Source organism: Chrysoperla carnea, chromosome 2 (genome assembly GCF_905475395.1).
Source record: "Chrysoperla carnea chromosome 2, inChrCarn1.1, whole genome shotgun sequence".
Taxonomy (NCBI): Eukaryota; Metazoa; Arthropoda; class Insecta; order Neuroptera; family Chrysopidae; genus Chrysoperla; species Chrysoperla carnea.
In genome coordinates this window covers 36,657,668-36,677,811 of record NC_058338.1, presented here as the reverse complement: position 1 = coordinate 36,677,811, position 20,144 = coordinate 36,657,668, and the positions used below count along the sequence as shown (strand labels likewise).

Genomic DNA, 20,144 nt, shown 5'->3' with positions numbered 1-20,144 from the left:
CAAACTTTAATTGTATTTAACTCGAGAGACGTTCAATCGACTTAAAATTTTCTGTCGATATGCCCATAGCAAGACAACAACCGAAACAAATTAGGGCGTGCGATTTTCTTATTCTGTATCATTATTTTTTATTAAATCCAGCAACACTAGAGAAGGTAATGTAGAAATTCGAGCTAGTGAAATATTCAGTTAGTTAAGTGCAAAATAAATATCTTAAATTTGCAATCTTAGTCTGTCTGTGCTCTTAAAAGTATTGAAAAAAATATTCCTGATTTTACAATAATTTTTCCTGTCCATAAGATTTAAAAATAGACATTTTGCCTAAATTCGATTTTTTAATAAACACTGTAACATTCAAATAGATAAATAACAAAAGAAACATACCTAATTCCATTGGATATAGCCACGAATTTATATCCAAAATCAAATCCATTTTGAATGATTCTGATTCGCAATGAAGTCGGCTCACTGTAACAAATAAAACAATATTTTGTTAATTAATATAAATTAAATTTCAAATGTTCTATGTTTAAAGATATTAATTTTTAAAGTAAGCTTTCTTCTTTAAGGGCTTGTTATGGTCTGAAAGGATCTACATAAATACTAAACCAAAAACTGTACAGAAATTAGCTTTTGTACACTAAAAATAAATCGAATGGGCAAGAGTTTCTAATGATTAATCATGAAATGTAGATAACAAAAGTCTTTTAAGGAATAGGATATCTGTGACTGTTTTATTTCTTGTACTAAGCTCAATGTGGAAAAATATCATTTGCACCAAGAGTGTCGTGAAAATTCAACATACATTTTCAATGAATTCATTATCCGTTTAAAATAAACAACAAATTAGCTCTTATATGGAGGTAAACTACGATTAACTTAAGCAATTTCTCGCTACTTTTAAAAATATAAACATGTATGTAAATTATTCAAAAAATTTTGATAAATAACCCTGAACTATCATTATTTATCAACATTGATTAATCATCATAATTTTATAATACAAATTTATACTCCCACTCAAATTTAATCAACTATTCATATAGACAGGGCGACTCTCCCATCAAAAATTTAGCAAACAATTCTTGACATGATTTATCCTAGAAATAAAGGTTTTTCTAAAAGTAAGAGACTGTATTCAAGTATTAAGATAAATAATGATTTTACGGGAAATTGATCTATACAAAAATTGTTGAGAACAATATTTCGAACAGCTTTTATTTGATTTTTCGCAAATTTTGCATATTTAAAGAGTTTTGAAAAAGACAGTTTAGAGTGAAAACTGTTTTTCTTGACAATTTCAGTGGACTAGAAACTGTCTATTTTTTTCAGTCAAATGGATTTTTTCATATATTGACATCTTAGGCTATAAGTTAAAAAAATTCAGGCATCTTACATTTATGGCCACTTGATTATCTGCTAGTTTGGGAAAATCCACTTGCCAGACAAAAAGTTCCTGGATTTTAGTTCAGCGAGTTAGAAAGTTGGAGCTTTTTTCATTTACAAGCTCATGAAAGTTTTTGCCTGAACAAATATGATTTATAACACATTTTTTAGTTTGTACAAGTCAATTGGTGCAAATTACATCAATGAGTAAAACTAACATTAAAGGCGGTGACATCCAGTAAAGAAAAATTTATACGACGCTTGGATCATTTTTATCTTAATTATAATTTAGATAAAACTACTTTTACACTAAGATAATTTATTCGAATTTTGAATTCTTATAATTATATAAAGTGAAATATTAATAATTTGTTTCTCTTTGTATTAGTTTGGAAATGGGCTTTGATCTTGTATTAATTGACTGTTGACGTTTTTGCATTGACATATATTTTTAACTTCCCAGTATAGGAAGTTATTATGATGGGTTAGACAATCTTGTAGTTTATAATAATACCATAAAGATAAAAGGTTTTTGTATAAAAACAAAATTTTAATTTAATTATGAGTTAATCGAAGATCCATCATTTGATGAACAAAGATGACTGAGTATTGATGATTGAAGAGCAATATCTATATTATCAAATTTATAAGCAGCACTTGCACACAATATATTATACATTTTTGTAGTTGCATGGTAAAGTAAAGTTAACTAAGTTTCGTTTACTAAGTTTGTAACGCTTAAAAATATTGATGCTACGAACAAAATTTTGGTATAGGTGTTCATAAAATCATTTAAATAGTCGATTATCTGTCAACTCGCTAACTCAAAAACGAAAAAAGATATCAAACTGAAATTTTTACAGCGTACTCAAGTCGTAAATTAGTAACATAGGTCAATTGGGTCATGGGTCCGTAGGACCATTCTTGTAAACCGTTAGAGATAGAACAAAAGTTTAAATGTAAACAATATTCCTTATAACAAAATAACCAACTTTTATTAAATATTTTTTCGTTAACATCACTTTTTACCCTTGAGGGCGCAAATTGTATAGTATGTATTATATGGGAATATCAGTTATGTATGTGTGACATGTATGTATGTATAATGTGATAACACTATCTATGCATGGTATTTCAAAAATTAACTCAGTCAACTGTTTGTTTTAACTTATTTAAAATAAGATATTACATAGAAGAACCAATACATCATACAAATATTGTTTGTAAAAATATTATGTCTCCAACCAACAAAATTATTTATAAAATCATATAAAAATGATTACATCAACCAACGTTAATATTTATATTTTCAGTAATAATAATAATAATATTGTAAAATTGAAATAAATGTACGTTTATGTATACATAATGCTAGTCCAGTGTAAAACCGTACGTATCTTATCAAACGTAGCCTTTTAATCAAGCCTCCAGCAGCCGCGTTAAAAGTTGTGCAAAGCTCCCACTAAAAAATAAATTCGAATTGAAGCTTTTCTCCCAGTTGTGGACTCTTGAACCACGTCTTTATAAAAAAAGAAAGTTCTTTGATAATCTTCAAACCATTTCGACTGAATAGTTGAACGCAAAAAAATATTGTTTAAATCTACACAGAAGATGTATAATCGACACTTGGAAATAAATTGGTTCAACTCGCTGAATTGGGAAAGCTCTACGAACGGCAAATCACAATGGCGTTACATTAACTCCCCGGGTCAGAGAAAAAAATGTGTGGAAACTAAGAATAATATGAATTTTTGTTTCCAAATATTTTTCTTCAAATGAAAGCAACAAACTCAAAAAGAAAATTTTGATTTAAATTGTGGGATTATTCGTAGTTTGAGAAAAAACACACATAAAAATAAGCTGGGGCCTTGCGATGAAGTACAAGGCCCGACAATAGGAAGTGCTTGAAGTTGTTTTCGAAATTTTTGATATTTTTAATACCACCATATTTTTAACAAACAAATTTCTAAGATTTTTTCATTGAAATTGCGTTTCTATCGAATACATTCTATCGAGTACATTCGATAGATGCGATTTTACCTTGAAGACAAATATTACAAAAGCAACTCTTGTTAATTGTACTACATTATTGCGGAATAAATTTTGAGATATATTTCTTTGGCTTTTATTTCGTATTTTATCTTGCAGCATTTTCCTAAGTAGAAACAAGCTCCTACAGATGATTCCCAAATTTCAAATGCCCAAATTGCTCCTACAGATGATGCAGGGAGTTCCAAGATTTAATAAGACACAATCCGGGTTACCTTTTCGGGCTAGATTTTTAAGGAATGAAAAACTTGGGTGTGAACCATCTATTATTTTCGATATATGAGTACCATCCAATACTGAACAAATACATTCATATTTTCATTGCATGAAATCCATTAAATGAAATAAGAGTATGACGGTATAAAAAAAAATATATATATATATATATGAAACATTTTTTACACCGATTAATTTTTTAGTAGAATGAAAATCAATTTTGTCCTCATCCATTTATTTATGTACAAAAAATAATTATAATTTGATTACAAGAAAATATTTTTATCGATTGGCTAAAAATGGATTTTAATATTGTGCTAATGGATCTATGTACTACATACAAAACGAAACTCAAGTACACAGGGAAGAAATTATTGCGCCAAGAAATTTTTCTACACTCCACTTCTTCTCGATGCAATAATATTCTAGTTTCCAGAAAAAAACAACTAACGTAGTTAATTATTTCTTCAAATTTTCAACCTAATATTTAATAGTCTCGTAAAAAATCTCCGGAAACTACTCTAAAGTTATTTGCATTTCTTTATATGTTGAGATGGAATTGGCATAGAATAAGTCTATATAGACCAGCAAGGCTACGTACCAATTGGCAATCTTGTATCTTGTATTTTCAGAAAAACCTCTGGAAACTAAACTACACAATTGAGATGCCATGAGTTTTCTTGAGCTTTTATCCAAAACCATCGCAGCATTATTGTTAGTAGGCTCTTAATATTATCAGATCGAGTGAAAAAAGATACAATATACTAGTAGCTTGATCTTCCACACCAAACGGGAACTTTTTATCCCTTATAGTTTCGGTGAATAGTTCTGGATACCTCTCAAAAAACAATAATTATTCATGTTATCCACTTTAATAAGAATTACTAAAGTGGTCAAGTGTCCGACAAATTTACTGCTGCGTTTTTTCAGATCGATAGCTTAAATAAGATGTTATCATGCTTATTTGAAAACACAGCAAAAAGTCGTAGAGACAAAATTTGTTAAACTCGCCAAAAGGAAGCCACTCACAAAGTTTCAAGTATGTATGAATCATTTAACAAAAAAGTGCTGTCCCACGGACTAAAAAGTTGTATTTGAAAATAATAAAATTTAAAATTGATCAAATGATCCATTTACTATTTTGCAATACTTGACAGGTAGACGCACGCACAGAAGTATAAACACACTAGCAGTTACCTACCCATTTCGCTGGGTAACTTCAATTTTTAATACATACAAGTACTTAAAAAATGACAATGTTTCATATAAACTTTTACTCCCTATTTTATCCCCTAAAAGAATAAATAATACAGTAAACTTTTGTCTCAAACCATGAGCGTATACCAATTTTTACATTTCTTCAAAAATGACTAAGTTTCATAAAAATTTTCACCCCCTCTTTACCCCTTTATGAAAAAACAAATAAATTTTGTATTTCGTTTTTCGGAATGAAATCAATGACTTTCACTCAGAAAACTAAAAGTGAAGAAAAAATTTAAAATAAATATCATTTAATTCAAGGACGGAAGTTTTCATACCTTTCAATTTGCAGAGAAACCATTAAGTTTTATTTATATCTGTTTTTTAGTAAAATGTGGAAATCATGAGGTAAGAATAGCATTGATAATAAACCATGCCATTGTACTTATCACATATATACTTATGAACTTATCACAAATCTTGCCACTGGACTTATGGACATAGCATATGCAATGCAATGGTCACTTAAAATGTCAAACCAAAAACCAATCAATTACTTTAAATTTTTATACTTTGCATATATGTAAAATGCAAGGTATACTAAGTTTAGTCCCAAGTTTGTAACGCTTAAAAATATTGATGCTACGCACAAAATTTTGGTATAGGTGCTCATAAAATCACCTAATTAGTCTATCTCTGTCCGTACGTCTGTGAACACGATAACACAAAAACGAAAAAATATATCAAGTTGAAATTTTTACAGCGTACTCAGGACGTAAAAAGTGAGGTCGAGTTCGTAAATGAGCAACATAGGACAATTGGGTCTTGGGTCCGTAGGACCCATCTTTAAACCGTTAGAGATCGAACCAAAGTTTAAATGTAAATCCTTATAACAACTTTTGTTTGAAACATTTTTTCGTCAACATCACTGTTTAGCCGTGAGGGCGTAAATTAGGCGTAAGTTTTATAGTATGTATTATATAGGAATATTAGTTATGTGTGTGTGACATGTATGTATGTGTATTGCGATAGAGTAATCAACACTCTCTATACATGGTATTTCAACAATTAACTCAGTCAATTGTTTGTTTTCACTTGTAATTACTGCAAAGGCTAAGATGAATGAATGAATATGTTTGTATGAATGATATAGATAATAATCCGTACAAATGCATCATATATTAACTTTGTACATACCATAATATAAACAGAAATTCATCCATATTTTTTAATATTGATACAAAAAATTGTTCGCCGTAAATTGAAATTCAAATATTGATAACACAAAAAAAGGGAAAAAATTAAATAATTAACAACAACAAAATTATGAAAATTAACACACCACTGATATCATCAACCGGTTACCAAATAGAATTCGCCGAGTAATGAAGTCACACAGATATATTGTTTCGAAAATAAAAAAATAACTTAGAAGGATAAAAAATATTTTAATTTCAAGGAACAAAAAATGGAAAATGATATTATTTATTGTATATACTTTGAATTTGGATGCAACAATTTGCCAGTTTAAACAGTGACTAGTTCATTATGATTTTTGTAAATGTATTGGTGTGTTACATGCGCAGTAAATTATTGCGCGCGGCTTCAAAATCATTTAATTATATGAATGCATGTACATGAATTGTACAGGTGAATATATATTTTCATTTTTTTTCTCTCTAAATTTTCAATTTATACATTTTTACTTTACCGCATATACATAGTAACCATGAAAAAAATAATTTTCGGATTTTCTTTATATATCATGTTTTTAAAAGTTCTAATTAAATTTTTTTTATTTAGAAGTAAGATATAATTGTTCTGAAAAAGATAAACTTGGAGTTAACGAAAAAACAGCATCCAGTTTTGAGGTCTTTTGGATTTTTTTTTTCTCAGTTTTTTTTTAAACCCAAAACCAAAACTTTTAAACGGCAAGAGATACAGAAAATCTTAAAAATGTTTAATTATCAAGGGAAAGAAATATTGATAGAAAGTTCTCTATGTTAGGTTATATTAGCTGTTCACGAAGCACACACTTAGGCTATAGAGCCCATTGTGATACCATATATGTGTTTTACCACCTTTCAGCTGAAAATTTCATTTATCAACTTTTCAATTTCAGAGGCTAAGTGCACCTCCTTCATGCATATACCGCATGCACTACACCAGCCCATCACAACTACTAATTAAATTAATATTGTTGCGTCGGCGGGAATCGAACCCGCTACCCTAAGCATACCGAGGACGGAATTGGTTACTCCTTAACCGACTGAGCTAATAGGGCGAAAATTCTCTAACATAGAATCAAACTTCAATAGAAATATTCGATGGAAAAATTCTTCTAGTTTTCTTTTCGCATACAATATATTGAAACTTATCTAATTTAACTAAGGCGAATGACATTTGGCCTATTTTTTTTCATAGGCTCAGAATAATGTTAGCTGTGAGCGTCTAAATCTGCAAAATTTTTGGTCCTATACCGACAACAGAATTGAAAAATAAAAAGGAGAGTTGAAAGGAATGTTTTTAGATAAAAAAAACACCACGGCGCGTCGTTTTGTTTTCGAGATGTTAATTTGACATAAATTGTTAATATCGGGACCTAAGGCATTAATTATCTCGTGTTTTAAACGGTCAAAATTTCTGAAACTTTGGGATAATTAGTAAACCCTATTTTTACCTATGAAAAAATTCGTTAAATACTGTCGTAAAGTGTGTATTACCACAGGAACTTCAAATACGTGTATATGGTAAAGTTGAATGTAGCTCAAATCCGAGCGATGTTTTGATTGGCAGTTTAAAACAAGTTATGGAACTTTACTACTGGCTCTTAACTTATTTAATGTAAACATTTACGCAACATTCTTTGATGTTCGTGTCTTACGCAGCCCTCAATATAGATGAACACACGTTGTGAAATTGACACTTTTTTCCTTTATATTCACTGCTTTTCATGGTTTGAAAATAAGTTTTGTAGAAATTACCCAGCGAAGCGGGTGGAAAACTTTTAGTAAACATAAACATTTTTATATTACTTCATTCGTAAGTCCAAAATATATTAACAAACTAAATATTGTAACCTGTATTTATTACTTATAACCAGGTGCCTGCCTAGTAATGTAATCATATATATTGTTCTGCTCCTCCACATAACCTTGGTTACTACTCATAGCGGAGGTACCTATGTGCACACAGATAAATGTCCATTCCCCGTATGCACTCTCCGATCTTAGCATAAATGCAATACTACACCGCCGTGTGCATAAATTCTGCCATTGCTGGATGCTAATGTTGTTGTTAGGTGGAAGAACTCAAATGGGTGCAGGATAACTGTTGCGATGAAGCTCAATACTCAGAACTACATCACAAACCAGTATTGCATATCCTCTACATTAACATCAGCTTTCATTTATGGATATACCGTGAGTCTAAAATGGATCGAAATTTCTGTAATTCCTTTTGTCTCTCATTTGGAGGATTCATAAAGATAAGTTTAATTATAAGGCTTATGGCTGTTATGTACAAATTTTTGATTTGCGTGAAACTTTATAATTTTTTTAAGAATCATCTTAAATATTCATTGGTGGAAACAAAATGTATAAAGAAAAGTGGTTTTTTAGAGAAGAATGGTTAAAATTACAATTTAATTTCAAGCACTGCAATTATACCCTTTACTCTATAGATTTGAAAATTGGATATGTTATAGGTATTCATATTCTACCTACTTTGGGTGGTTATTTTTCGAAAATCCTGTCAATTTTCATACCCAGATAAAGTGGAGTAAGAAGAAATTTGTTAGTCCCCGGGCAGGTGACCCCCCCCCGGATTAAAATGGTAAACGAAAAATTGCCAAATTTTCTATCAACATATTAGACTTTGCACTATATCTGGGTGTGAAAAATGAAGGGCAGATAGAATAAGAATGCTAGAGAATTAATTGTGACAATGTAAAAGAAGCAGATATTGCAGAAGACATTATTATTGAAGATATAAATGATGATGATATTGAAATCACTTTTGATAACAATATTGAGGAAATGTAGCAGCACCATTCTTTCAAACGTGTTATTACCTTTTTTATTGAGTAAAATAACAATTTTTAAAATCAAATGCGAACGAGAGATGAAATGCGAAAAATGCTAGATAGAAGAGGCTATATCTACGTCAATTTTTAACAAAAAAAAAAAAACTATTCAGCATATCATTTAAAAAGAAATTTAATCTACTTTCTTTTATCTGAAGCAACACCTAATTCCTATCTCTGATCAAAAAAGGTACAGACGAAATAACAAAAAAGCACAAAAAAAAAATCGAAATTTTGTCTTTTTTCAGCCTCTTATTTAATAACACTTCGCGGTTTTTTCTTCTTAAATAACTCATTGAACGATTCCTGCAATAAAAACCCGTGAACTCCTTAGTTCCTTATTGTCTTGTTTTCTAAGACGTAATCAAGAGCCTATATTTAGATGAGTTTCTGTCAAACGAGAAAATCATCTTTATTCGCAACAAAAACTATACAGTTGAGCTGACGAAAAAAAAAAGTTGTCGATGTCAAATGTTTTGATTATTTATTTATTTTTGCTGTTTTGAAGTAGTATTGGACCACTAATGCACAAAACACGCCCGATTTATATGCAATTTTCCATCGTCATTGTCGGTTTATTTCATTCGCAAGTATATTTATGATAATTAGTCAAAGTCAACTGACGAACTGACGTCACAGCGCCATTCGTATAATTTCGTGAGTTTCCTGATCGATTTCGCCAATTTAAATTTTAATGATTTTCAATACTTTTTTTCTCGGTCATATGGCTCAAAAAAATCGGGAAAAAAAATTAGCCCATTCATTGAGACATTTACTTACATTTAAAAGAAAAACAAATGTGAAAAAGGTTTATTAAGCATTTAGGCGACCGAACACAGCCACTAATGGGCTCACGATCCAATATCCATAACTCAATTACAATAATTACTAGTGATGAATCGAATGTATACGAATGCATTCAGGCATATCATGTGATGGCATAAAGCTTGTTAATAATCATTTTCCTCGAATAGCAAATCCCAACTACAAATACACCTACGCATTTATATTTATTGGATAAAATAATTATTATTGAAAATATTATTATATGTCTGTCCCGGTTAAAGTATGGTACATTTAACAAGGCACACGTACACGAATAATCTGCTATTGATTCTATTGTACTGGCATTGATGGATTTACGATAGGCACGTGAGAAACAGACTTAAGGTTGAAAAATTAGGGAGAAATCATTGCAATGAAAAAGAAACTTAGGAAAAAAAATTCATGTTATCATTTCAACTTCAAGGTAGTAATTGAGATAGTCATTCGAAAATCCCTTACTGACTTTTGCATGATAATATCAAAAATTCCCTTACCGGTTATGAGACATCATAATTTGGAATTACATCCTTATATGTAATATATATCAATGAATAGTAAGTTTACTCCCAAGTTTGTAACGCTTAAAAATATTGATTCTACGAACAAAATTTTGGTTTACGTATTCAAAAATCTCCTTCCAAAAAACAGTCCATTTCTGGTTGTCTGCCTGCCTATGTGTCTGCCTGTCTGTCAACACGGTAGCTCAAAAACGAAAGGAGACAACGAGCTGAAATTATAGCCAACTCAGAACGTAAAAAGTAAGGTTGAGTTCGTAAATGAGCAATATAGGTCAATCGGGTCTTGGATCCTTAAGACCCATCTGGTAAACCGTTGGAGAACAATAATTCTAACTATAAAAGCTAGTACTAATGCTTAGTCCACCCCTTCCCTCCCTTATCACCTTCAATCGCTTTCCATCAATTATTCTTTCTCCAAAACACTAGCAATAACAAACAAATGATGATATTTTAATGCATGACTTGAAAAACATAAATGTAAATTTTGAATCCAGGTACACTCCAGGAATCCAAGTCATTATAAACACAAAACTTAACAATTCTAAGTGTTAATACTATAACATTACATGTGATTCATATATAATTTTATAGTTGTGACAATTAGAATGGTTAAGACGTGCATTTTTTGTAACACAGAGTGTACTACACCTCCTCTACACTATTACCAAGCTGTTAAAAAATTTTTATCAAACAACACATTTTATTTAAAAAAAATTATTCGCGTAGAATATCGTATAGATTATTTCCTTTGTTTCTAAAATTTTAGTTTAAACAATAATTTTTTTTATGAATATAATTGAACAATTTAATTTTTAAAAAATATTTTTAGAACGATTATTTGTAAAAAATATTTTTTGCTGGAAATTTGATGACCTTGTCCAAACAGCATACACATACTTTACAAACAAAAAATATACTTATATTTTAAAATATAGCAAGTGTCTGTGAGTCAATTCAGAATTACTTGCAGATTTTTGTGGATATAAATCTTCTAGTCAAGTAAATAGACATAAATAGAGCGAAATACAGTGAACCAAAACGGATCTAAAAGAAACGTATTTTCAAAGTAGTATACAGTGACATTTTTGAAGAAAAATTTAAATTTAAATTTTTTTAAATTAAGCTTCAGCACCCTCGTACTTTATGCCACAAATAAATGATTGCGGATTGAATAAATACTTCACTCACATATTTAGTATAACAGAGTAATTAACGCCCAAATTAAAAAATCTAGTTTTGCAAAAAAATGATTATTTCTTGCATCCGAATAGGGATAATCTCGGTGAAAAATCTTCACTTGGATTTTTTAAGCAGAAAAACCTTTATTTTCCTCATGGGCTAAAGAAAATCTCGGTGAAAAAACTTTTTAGACAGATCGACTTTTTATTGTCTTATTTTTCTGGACTACAGAGGGATTCCGAGCAAAAAATTTTTTATTATTTTTGATAAAATTAAGGTTTTATATTAAGCACGTTCCCAAAAAATTTTAATTAGTTAAAATCATGACAGATATTTTCCTATAAAGGTAATCATACCAAGGTAATCAAAAACTATAGCATATTACCTCGAAAAATTTTACTATTGTTTCGTCTAAGTTTTAACAGAACCCAACCTCAAAATTTGAAACGGAAGTATTAAATATTTTCATAAACTCATTTATTTGGGGACGTCCTTAAGTTTGAAGTACATTATAAATTTTCCATACGTAACATCTGATCATTTTAAGTCAAAAAACAAAAATGAATAGTTGAATCGTTATGTCGATTTTACTTTCATTAGATAGATTAAACAAAAATATTGGACACATTATTTTTCGTTTTTCAAAACAAAGTACCTATCTCGAGATGCTCGACGGTTACCATACTTTTTGAATTCCTTGTTGTTTAATTTTTACGCATATTAGTATTCATGTGTTCTCATCAAAATGATGAGATATTCATTTTGATGTAAGTAAAGAGCGTGACTTATGACTTACAAAAAATTTTCATCAACACTTAAACCACGTTTTTCCTTCTTCGTTTTTCTTAACTACTTCCTTGTATTTTATAAGAAGGTAAATGGATGAAGTACGAAAAAAATATCCATTTTGAGCATTCCTTAAACTATTCCGGTTGTGCAACTCTTCTTAAGGTAGTACTATCGGTAATAGACTTTGCATTCAAAATTTAATGAAACTTGGCATAGTTGTCCATTATTATATCATAATTAACCAGTTAAATTTTTAGAGACCTTCAGAGAACTGAAAAAAAGATATTTTAAAGATATTTTAACAATGATCCTTATGGGAAATCGCAGATTTTATTTTATTACACAAAACTGGAAGTTCAGATTTTCAGTTCTCTGAAGTCCCCTAAACATTTGACTGGTTAAGTATGATATAATAATTGACAACTATGCTAAATTTCATTAAATTCTGAATGCAAAGTCTATTACCGATAGTACTACCTTAAGTACTTCCTCGTATGAAACGATGTGGAAAATTTTCAATACCTCGACGTACATCTTGGAAAACATGGGTCTTAACTGTTGATATTTTGAATTTAGGATTGTTGCACCACCCTATAATCATATGCACTTCCGTCCTTGCACGAACCGATCACGGAAATTTACAATTTTAAGATTTCAATATAAATATACTTTTATAAATTCATTTTGACTAATAGTCGCATCAATGAATGTTTTTAGTCGGGAGTCCCCAATGACAGCTCCAATTTTTAAGATTTTTTTTTTTAAATAATTCTTTTTGAATATTATTTAAAATCAGAAACATTTCAAATGTGGGAAATAATCTGGAGGGAGAATAGGCAATGTCGCGAATGATATATCGACGCCCTGCCTGAATCGCTAATGACAGAAGTTTGGAATTTCAAGAAGATATTGATTCTATACTGTAGGTGTCACTTAAGAAATGATTTTTCGAAATTCATCCTCTAAAAGAGTGAAATAGGGGATAAAAGTTTGTATGAAAATATATATAAACCGTCATATTTGAGTTCACTACTTAACCGATTTTAAAAGTTCTTTCACCTATAGATTGCTACATTATCAGCAAATAAAATTGGCTGTATTTAATTTTTTTTTTAATTATCTATCATTAGTGATTCAGGCTGGGCGTCGATATATCAGTTACGACATTGCCTATTCCCCTTCCAGATTATTTCCCCCTCTGAAATGTTTCTGATTTTAAATAATATACAAAAAGAGTTATTTTGAAGAAAAAAAAATCTTCAAAATCGGAGCTGTCATTGAGGACTCCCTAAGAATGCCTACTTTATGTATTCCTTTATCCGACTATAATTCATAAGTGTGCAAGGAAGTTATGTGATACCTATAAGATAATATTTTTATAATCAGAACATGTGCACATGGCTAAACAGTAAACGCTAATAAAATAATGTTTATTTTATGTCAAAATTAATCAAATCAATTTCTTTATAATTTAATATCGTCATGTGATTCATATTCATTATTTTTATTGCATCTATCAAAACATTTTCAGTTCATAATAAAATTTCAACTGACCTACAACAACTTAAAATCTGTTACCATACTACTTTAAGTTAATCGGTTCAGCCTTGGTGCAGCAATCGATAAGTTATTAAAGATTATATCTACGATTATACTGTAGGAATACTGAAGCATTTGACTTAGAAATCGATCCCTCGTCAGGACATTTCTATGGGAGTCTTTTGCTTTTTCGATTTACGCCAAAAGAGTGGGACAGAAGTATTTTACTTCCGGTCACCACATTCTCTTTATTTTACATTTAAAAAAACTATTGTATTTTATATTATGGAAATCTCAGTGGCAGATTTAAGAAAAAAGACCCAGTGGGTAATATCTGTAAATAGGGACGTTTTTTTAAATCCTCGTTAATCAACTTGTGGTGACTTTCCTACAAATTTATATTTTTCTTCTATGCCTTCATTAATGAACTTCGTGGCTCCATGCCGTGCCTTTATTGGTGTCTGCTTCTTTGCCGCTTCTTAAATTCGCCACTTGGCAATCCCCAGCATTTTTTTTTATCTCGGGTAGTTTATAAGATAGAGAGAGAAAACTCGTTATTGATGAAAAAGATTATTTTGTAGTTCCGGTCAAAAATTAAATTTGAAAGCGATTATATATTATATTTTGAACGATTCCAAGTAATTTTTGGCTCGTGATCATTTTAGCTATATCTCAACGTTTTCGATATTTCAGCAATTAAAAAAATAAGGAACAAATATTTTCCGAAAATTCGTTATTGACAAAAATAAAGATTATTTTGATGTTCTAGTCAAAAATTTGATATGAAAACTATATGTTTATGAAGTAGAATCTTTAATATGGCTTACCGGAATTATATTTTGGATTAATTAATAGAGCACGACATTGCCAATAAATTAACGTTTTGATATTTAACGTCAAAAGATTTATTTAAGTGCCAAAACAAAATCGTTACTATGTACATCAAACTTTAAAAAAACCGGAACAAACGTAGAAGATATAGGAAGGATAATTAAACCAGCGAGAAAATTAATAAACATAGATTGAACGAACTTAATAATAATAACAAACAAATGTTACAATTTGATTAATTTCTAGTAATTTTAGTTGAGTTACAAGAAAAGTAATTATCTACCATACAACAACACATCCTTCGTACGCATCGCATTGAGTTGCTAACCAAAAATAAACGCGAGAATAACCATCCAGTGTTATATTTGTGAAATCGAAACAGTGCTATATTGAACAGATCGATACACCATCAACTTAACAACGATTGCGCAAATGTATGTAAACCCCGGTCTGTATAGTTCCAGATACAACATACCCATAAAAGCACTATCTATATGTATAACCTCAAACCTATTGTAAAGAGTATATGTACTTACATACAATGCTATATGACACAACCGATTTAGGCATATCCATTACTACAACCAAGTATATCTCATAGGCTCACTGTTACCTTATTAAATAGGACATGTAATAGGGTAATAGGCTTTTATCCTAAATTTTAAAAATTGGTTTATACGTTAAATTAGTATCTGATTTACACCAAAAAAGTATTATTTAAAAAAGAACACTATTTTCAGTATGTATTTTCCATTTTCAAAAACCAGTAGACCTTTTCATCGATTTGCTTTTGTTTCGGACAGTTGTCAAAAAACAATACAACCTAAAAAAGTTAAATATATTTTATCTTTTTCAAGCAGCGTTTTTTGACAAGGATAGAAAATATAAGATATGTCTTTACTTGATTGAAAATAGTACGAAAAAAAAAGAATCATTTTGTAAATGAAAGCCCTATTCAAATTTACAAAAACAATGAAGAGTGTCGTGGCGTCTTGAATGACATCACGACTTGTCAAGCAATCATTTTTTTGGACTCTTCGTTCTATTAAAATATAATGTTGTTTACATTGTGTTTGTTATAGCGTGACGTAATACTTTCTGATTTGTATTTGCTGTCAGGTTACTGAATACCTAATAATACTAAAATTATTTTATAAGAACAATAATTATCTTTATTTTCATGAAAAATATTTTTCTGTTTTGTTAACTACATATCATGATTAATCATTAGAAACTTTTATCCAACAGATTAAATCTTATTGGCCAAAAGCTTATTGAAAATATTATATAAAAATATGTACATTATTCGTATATTCGACACTCAAACGCTTCGCTGGGAAACAACATTTTTAAATACCGTTATAAACTCCACTTCATTTTGTTCATCCCTCCTTTTTTTCGCAATTACGTTGGTTTTAATTTTTGGTGCGGAATCCTTTTTTTTTTAAACAAAATACATTCGTCTCTGCACTCGCTGTAATTTTTCATCTGCTTTTTCACCACTTTAAGAGCTAAATTTTCAAAAATCCTTTCTTAGTGCTCATCTAACAGTGATAAAAAAACCTTAATGCAAATTTACATATTCCTGGTCCGAGAGTTTTAGCTGTGCGATGATAAGTCAGTCAATTCTGAATATAAAAAATGGAAGGATTGATTTTCCTTTTTTGATTAGTGTAATATTTATTTTTATGAAGAGACATTGGATACCAATTTTAATACTTAAAATGTGAATAAGAACATAGTGTTCATGAGAGGTAAGAAAAAAGTATAGTAGATATTTTATAGTAGATATATATGTTCTTGACAAGTATACGATATATAAGTAAGATACCATTATATACAGAATACATATCACGAGTATGACAGAGTACATGCATTAAGCAATGCATCTAGGTAAGAGGTATTATAGTTCATCTATTCAACTAAGAAACTCCCACTCTCCAAGCGCCTTACAACTATCTCAACGCATACCGAAGCTTCAACACATGTATATAATACCTCTCAGTTAGATGCATTGCTTAACGCATGTATTCGGTCATACTCGTGATATTTATATGCCTAGATGTAAATCGAACATTCTGCTATAAGTAATTATATATTAATTCGCGGTCATGTTGTAACCCTCCATTTATTTTTTGTTATAGAAGCAGTAGTAATACACTCAAAATTTCATAAGTACAATCAGACAAACGGACAACTAAATCTTGGTTATAAGAAAAGGATCTAGTAGGGAATGATAGTTTCTCAAAGCAAAACACACTTGCTCTCGAGTGTTATTATTTTTTATATTTCATACGTAATTCGTTAATAAGTAATTTTCTCGATTAACAGCTAAAAGAAAACCAATAAAAAATGTATTTATCATTTTAATGAATTATAAATTGATAATACCATTACTTAGATATGATACAATTAAGAAATTAATATTTTATACATCGCTACAATAATAATTTTAAATATTTACATTAGTTCTTTTTTAAGCAAATCCAATTACAAAAATTCTTAACATTATTCATATTCCAATTAATTTACATATTCGATTTCCCCATAGAATTGTTGAAACCTTTGAAGTAATACAAGTCAATCATTGACGTAAAATATTTATCCCAAAATTCACTTGTTTCCGAGTTTGATTCTCGCATCAATGGTCAAAAATTAATTCAAGGGAATGATAAAATTTCATCCTTGATGAATCTATGTATAGTTTATAGTTTCTGAATAAAATTTGTACATCATTCTAAAAATATAAATCGATCACTATCAGTATCGATCGTATTTTTAAGAAACAAACGAACTCTCTAAAGGTTTTATTTTATCTGTCTAAAAGGTTATACAAAAAAAAAAAAAAAAAAACAAGTGAAAACAAGTGAAAACAATTGACTGAGATAATTGTTGAAATACCATGTATAGACAATTTGGTTACGCTATCACAATACACATACGTGTCACACACATACAACTGATAATCCCATATAATACATACTATACAATTTGCGCCCTCACGGGTAAGCAATGATGTTTACGAAAAAATGGTATAAGGAACATTTTTTATCTTTAAACCCAAGAACCGATTGACCTATGTTGTTTATTTATGAACGCGACCTCACTTTTACGTCCTGAGCACGCTAAAAAAATTACAACTTGATATATCTTTTCGTTTTGACAAGTTTATTCATCAAGTTATCGTGATGACAGACGGACAACCCGAAAAGGACTAATGAAGTGATTTTAAAAACACCTATAAATAAATTTTGTTGGTAGCATCAATATTTTTAAGCGTTACAAACTTGGGACTATACTTAGTATACCTTGATATATATTACATACATACATGGTATAAAAAGCACTTTATCATCAATCAACTGATGATGGTAATAATACCTGACACTTTATTTATATTATCGTGAATAAATACATTAATACATATGTTCTATAGAAACGAGTAAAGCTCAAAATTAAAGCTATTCTTGGAAATGGAGATAGTCACAAGTAAAATTAGCAGTGTTCTGAATAAAATGCTTTGAACAATTCATTAATGAAATAATTGTTTTTTTTAATCAACTATTTTGTCGATCAATTTTATTACTTAGCTTCTTTTTTTCTACCTACCACAAATTTATTTTTGTTGAAAATGTCCCCCAATACATTATATACAAGAATATATACAATATTAAGGAGGTTGTTTCGCTGATTGGAAGTAAATTGTGCACTGGTTGGAAGTAAATTGTGCATATTTGTTAAAATTAGCATTGGCGGCGAAAGGACCTCCTTAATTCAAAAGTAAGTATTTGACTTCTTAACAAGTGAAAACAAACAATTAAACACATATACATATAACTGATATACCCATATAATTCGATACAATTTGCGCATAATTTGCGCTCTCACGGGTAAAGAGTGACGTTTACGAAAAAACGTTTCAAACAGAAGTTTTGTACTTTATGAGGAACATTTTTTACATTTCAAATTTTGTTCTATCTCTAACAGTTTACAAGATGGATTCTACGACCCAATTGACCTATGTTGCTCATTTACGAACTTGACTTTTTACGTCCTCAGCACGCTATAAAAATTTCAGCTAGATATCTCTTTTCATTTTTGAGTAATCGTGATGACAGATGGACAGTCAGACGACAGACGACAGACAGACAGGCAACCGGAAATGGACTAATTAGGTGATTTTATGAACACCTATACCAAAATTTTGTTCATAGCATCAGTATTTTTAAGCGTTACATACTTGGGACGAAAGTTAACATACCTGTGTATATTTCATATACATGGTTTAAAAATTAAAGTATAGCATGAAAATATTGTCTTAAATCAAAATATGTATTTATTTGCTGCCTTAAGAACAAATTTTCCTGCTAGTACTTTTTTTCCAGTTTATTATTTATTTCTCAATAAATTGCACATTAAAGTATATATTTTAGGCCAAAAACAGAAACCTGAATATTTTGAAAAACTAATTTTCAGTTTATTTTTTTTCATTTCATCTAATCGATAACTGGTAGTATAATTCAAGAAAAGTTTGTATGATCTTACTTTCTCGTAAGACTGTCAACAAATGTTAACATTTTTGAAAAATTTTTGAACAAAAATTTGCACGGTAAAGTATGATCGAAACTTTACTATACGATAGATAAAGACTTAAACTATTTTTAAAAATAATTTTTCCTTGTAATCTAATATTTTTTAATTAACATTGGCGGTGAAAGGATCCCTTAACATTAAATATTTATTTAAAAAATCACTTCCATATTACACTGTCACACATACCACAACGAGTAAAAAAGAAAAAATGATAACTTATAGTTTTTCGATACCTATAACCATCTCTGCCATCTGACGCTAGGCAAAATATTTTGAATCGGCCCTATTAATCAATTTGTAGAAGGCTGAGCTTAAAGTTCTGATTTCGGTTAAGTATCTTAAAAAATGTGACCGATCGCCTTGTATAACGGTGAAAAACTTCAAACCGAAATTCATATAAATAACGAAAATATGAGGGTGTCTTCATCTTAAATTCGACACACTGTATATATAAGTATGTGCAAAATTTCAAATCGACATTCTAATAAATAACGAAAATATGAAGGTGTCTGCATCTTAAATGCGACACACTGTATAAGCAAATTCAACCATCCGTGTTTTGACTTTTAATAATCTCAATCAATTTATTTGGTTTTTTTGTAAGGGTACAGATCATTTATGTAATCTCCTAGTCAAAAAAGCTCAAACATTACAACTCCGCAATAAAAACAACTCGGCACAAAAGCATTCCGGTGCCAGAACATCTCCGTCAAAATAACTCGATACAAAAACAACTTACGTTAATCCTGTGAATGCCTTCACTACCAATCGGCGTGTTGGCCATGCCTTAAATGGGATCGAGTAAGCACGAGTCTGCGGATTTTTTGGCTGTTTGGTTAACCCTGTGATTGCGTTAATTCACTGAACCACGTGGGAGTCGTTATTTTTTTACCGAATTGTTTTGATTGATTGTTTTGGCACCGGGTTGTTTATAT

At 29.9% G+C, this 20,144-nt stretch overlaps 1 protein-coding gene across 2 annotated transcripts in view; it reads right to left on the bottom strand.

Moving 5' to 3' along the window:
- LOC123292426 (DNA-directed RNA polymerases I, II, and III subunit RPABC3) overlaps window positions 1–20,144 on the bottom strand; it is a 107,288-nt gene that overhangs the window by 64,482 nt on the left and 22,662 nt on the right. Inside the window, exons 1-2 of one of the 2 annotated variants that reach the window (XM_044873080.1) lie at window positions 6,049–6,085; window positions 385–468 (exon numbers count right to left, since the gene is read on the bottom strand). In XM_044873080.1, the coding sequence (XP_044729015.1) occupies window positions 385–468; window positions 6,049–6,070 (106 nt within the window). In that variant the 5' untranslated portion in view covers window positions 6,071–6,085. Of the gene's footprint in view, window positions 1–384; window positions 469–6,048; window positions 6,086–20,144 lie in introns of those variants that run through there. The other variant, XM_044873079.1, reaches the window with a different exon arrangement.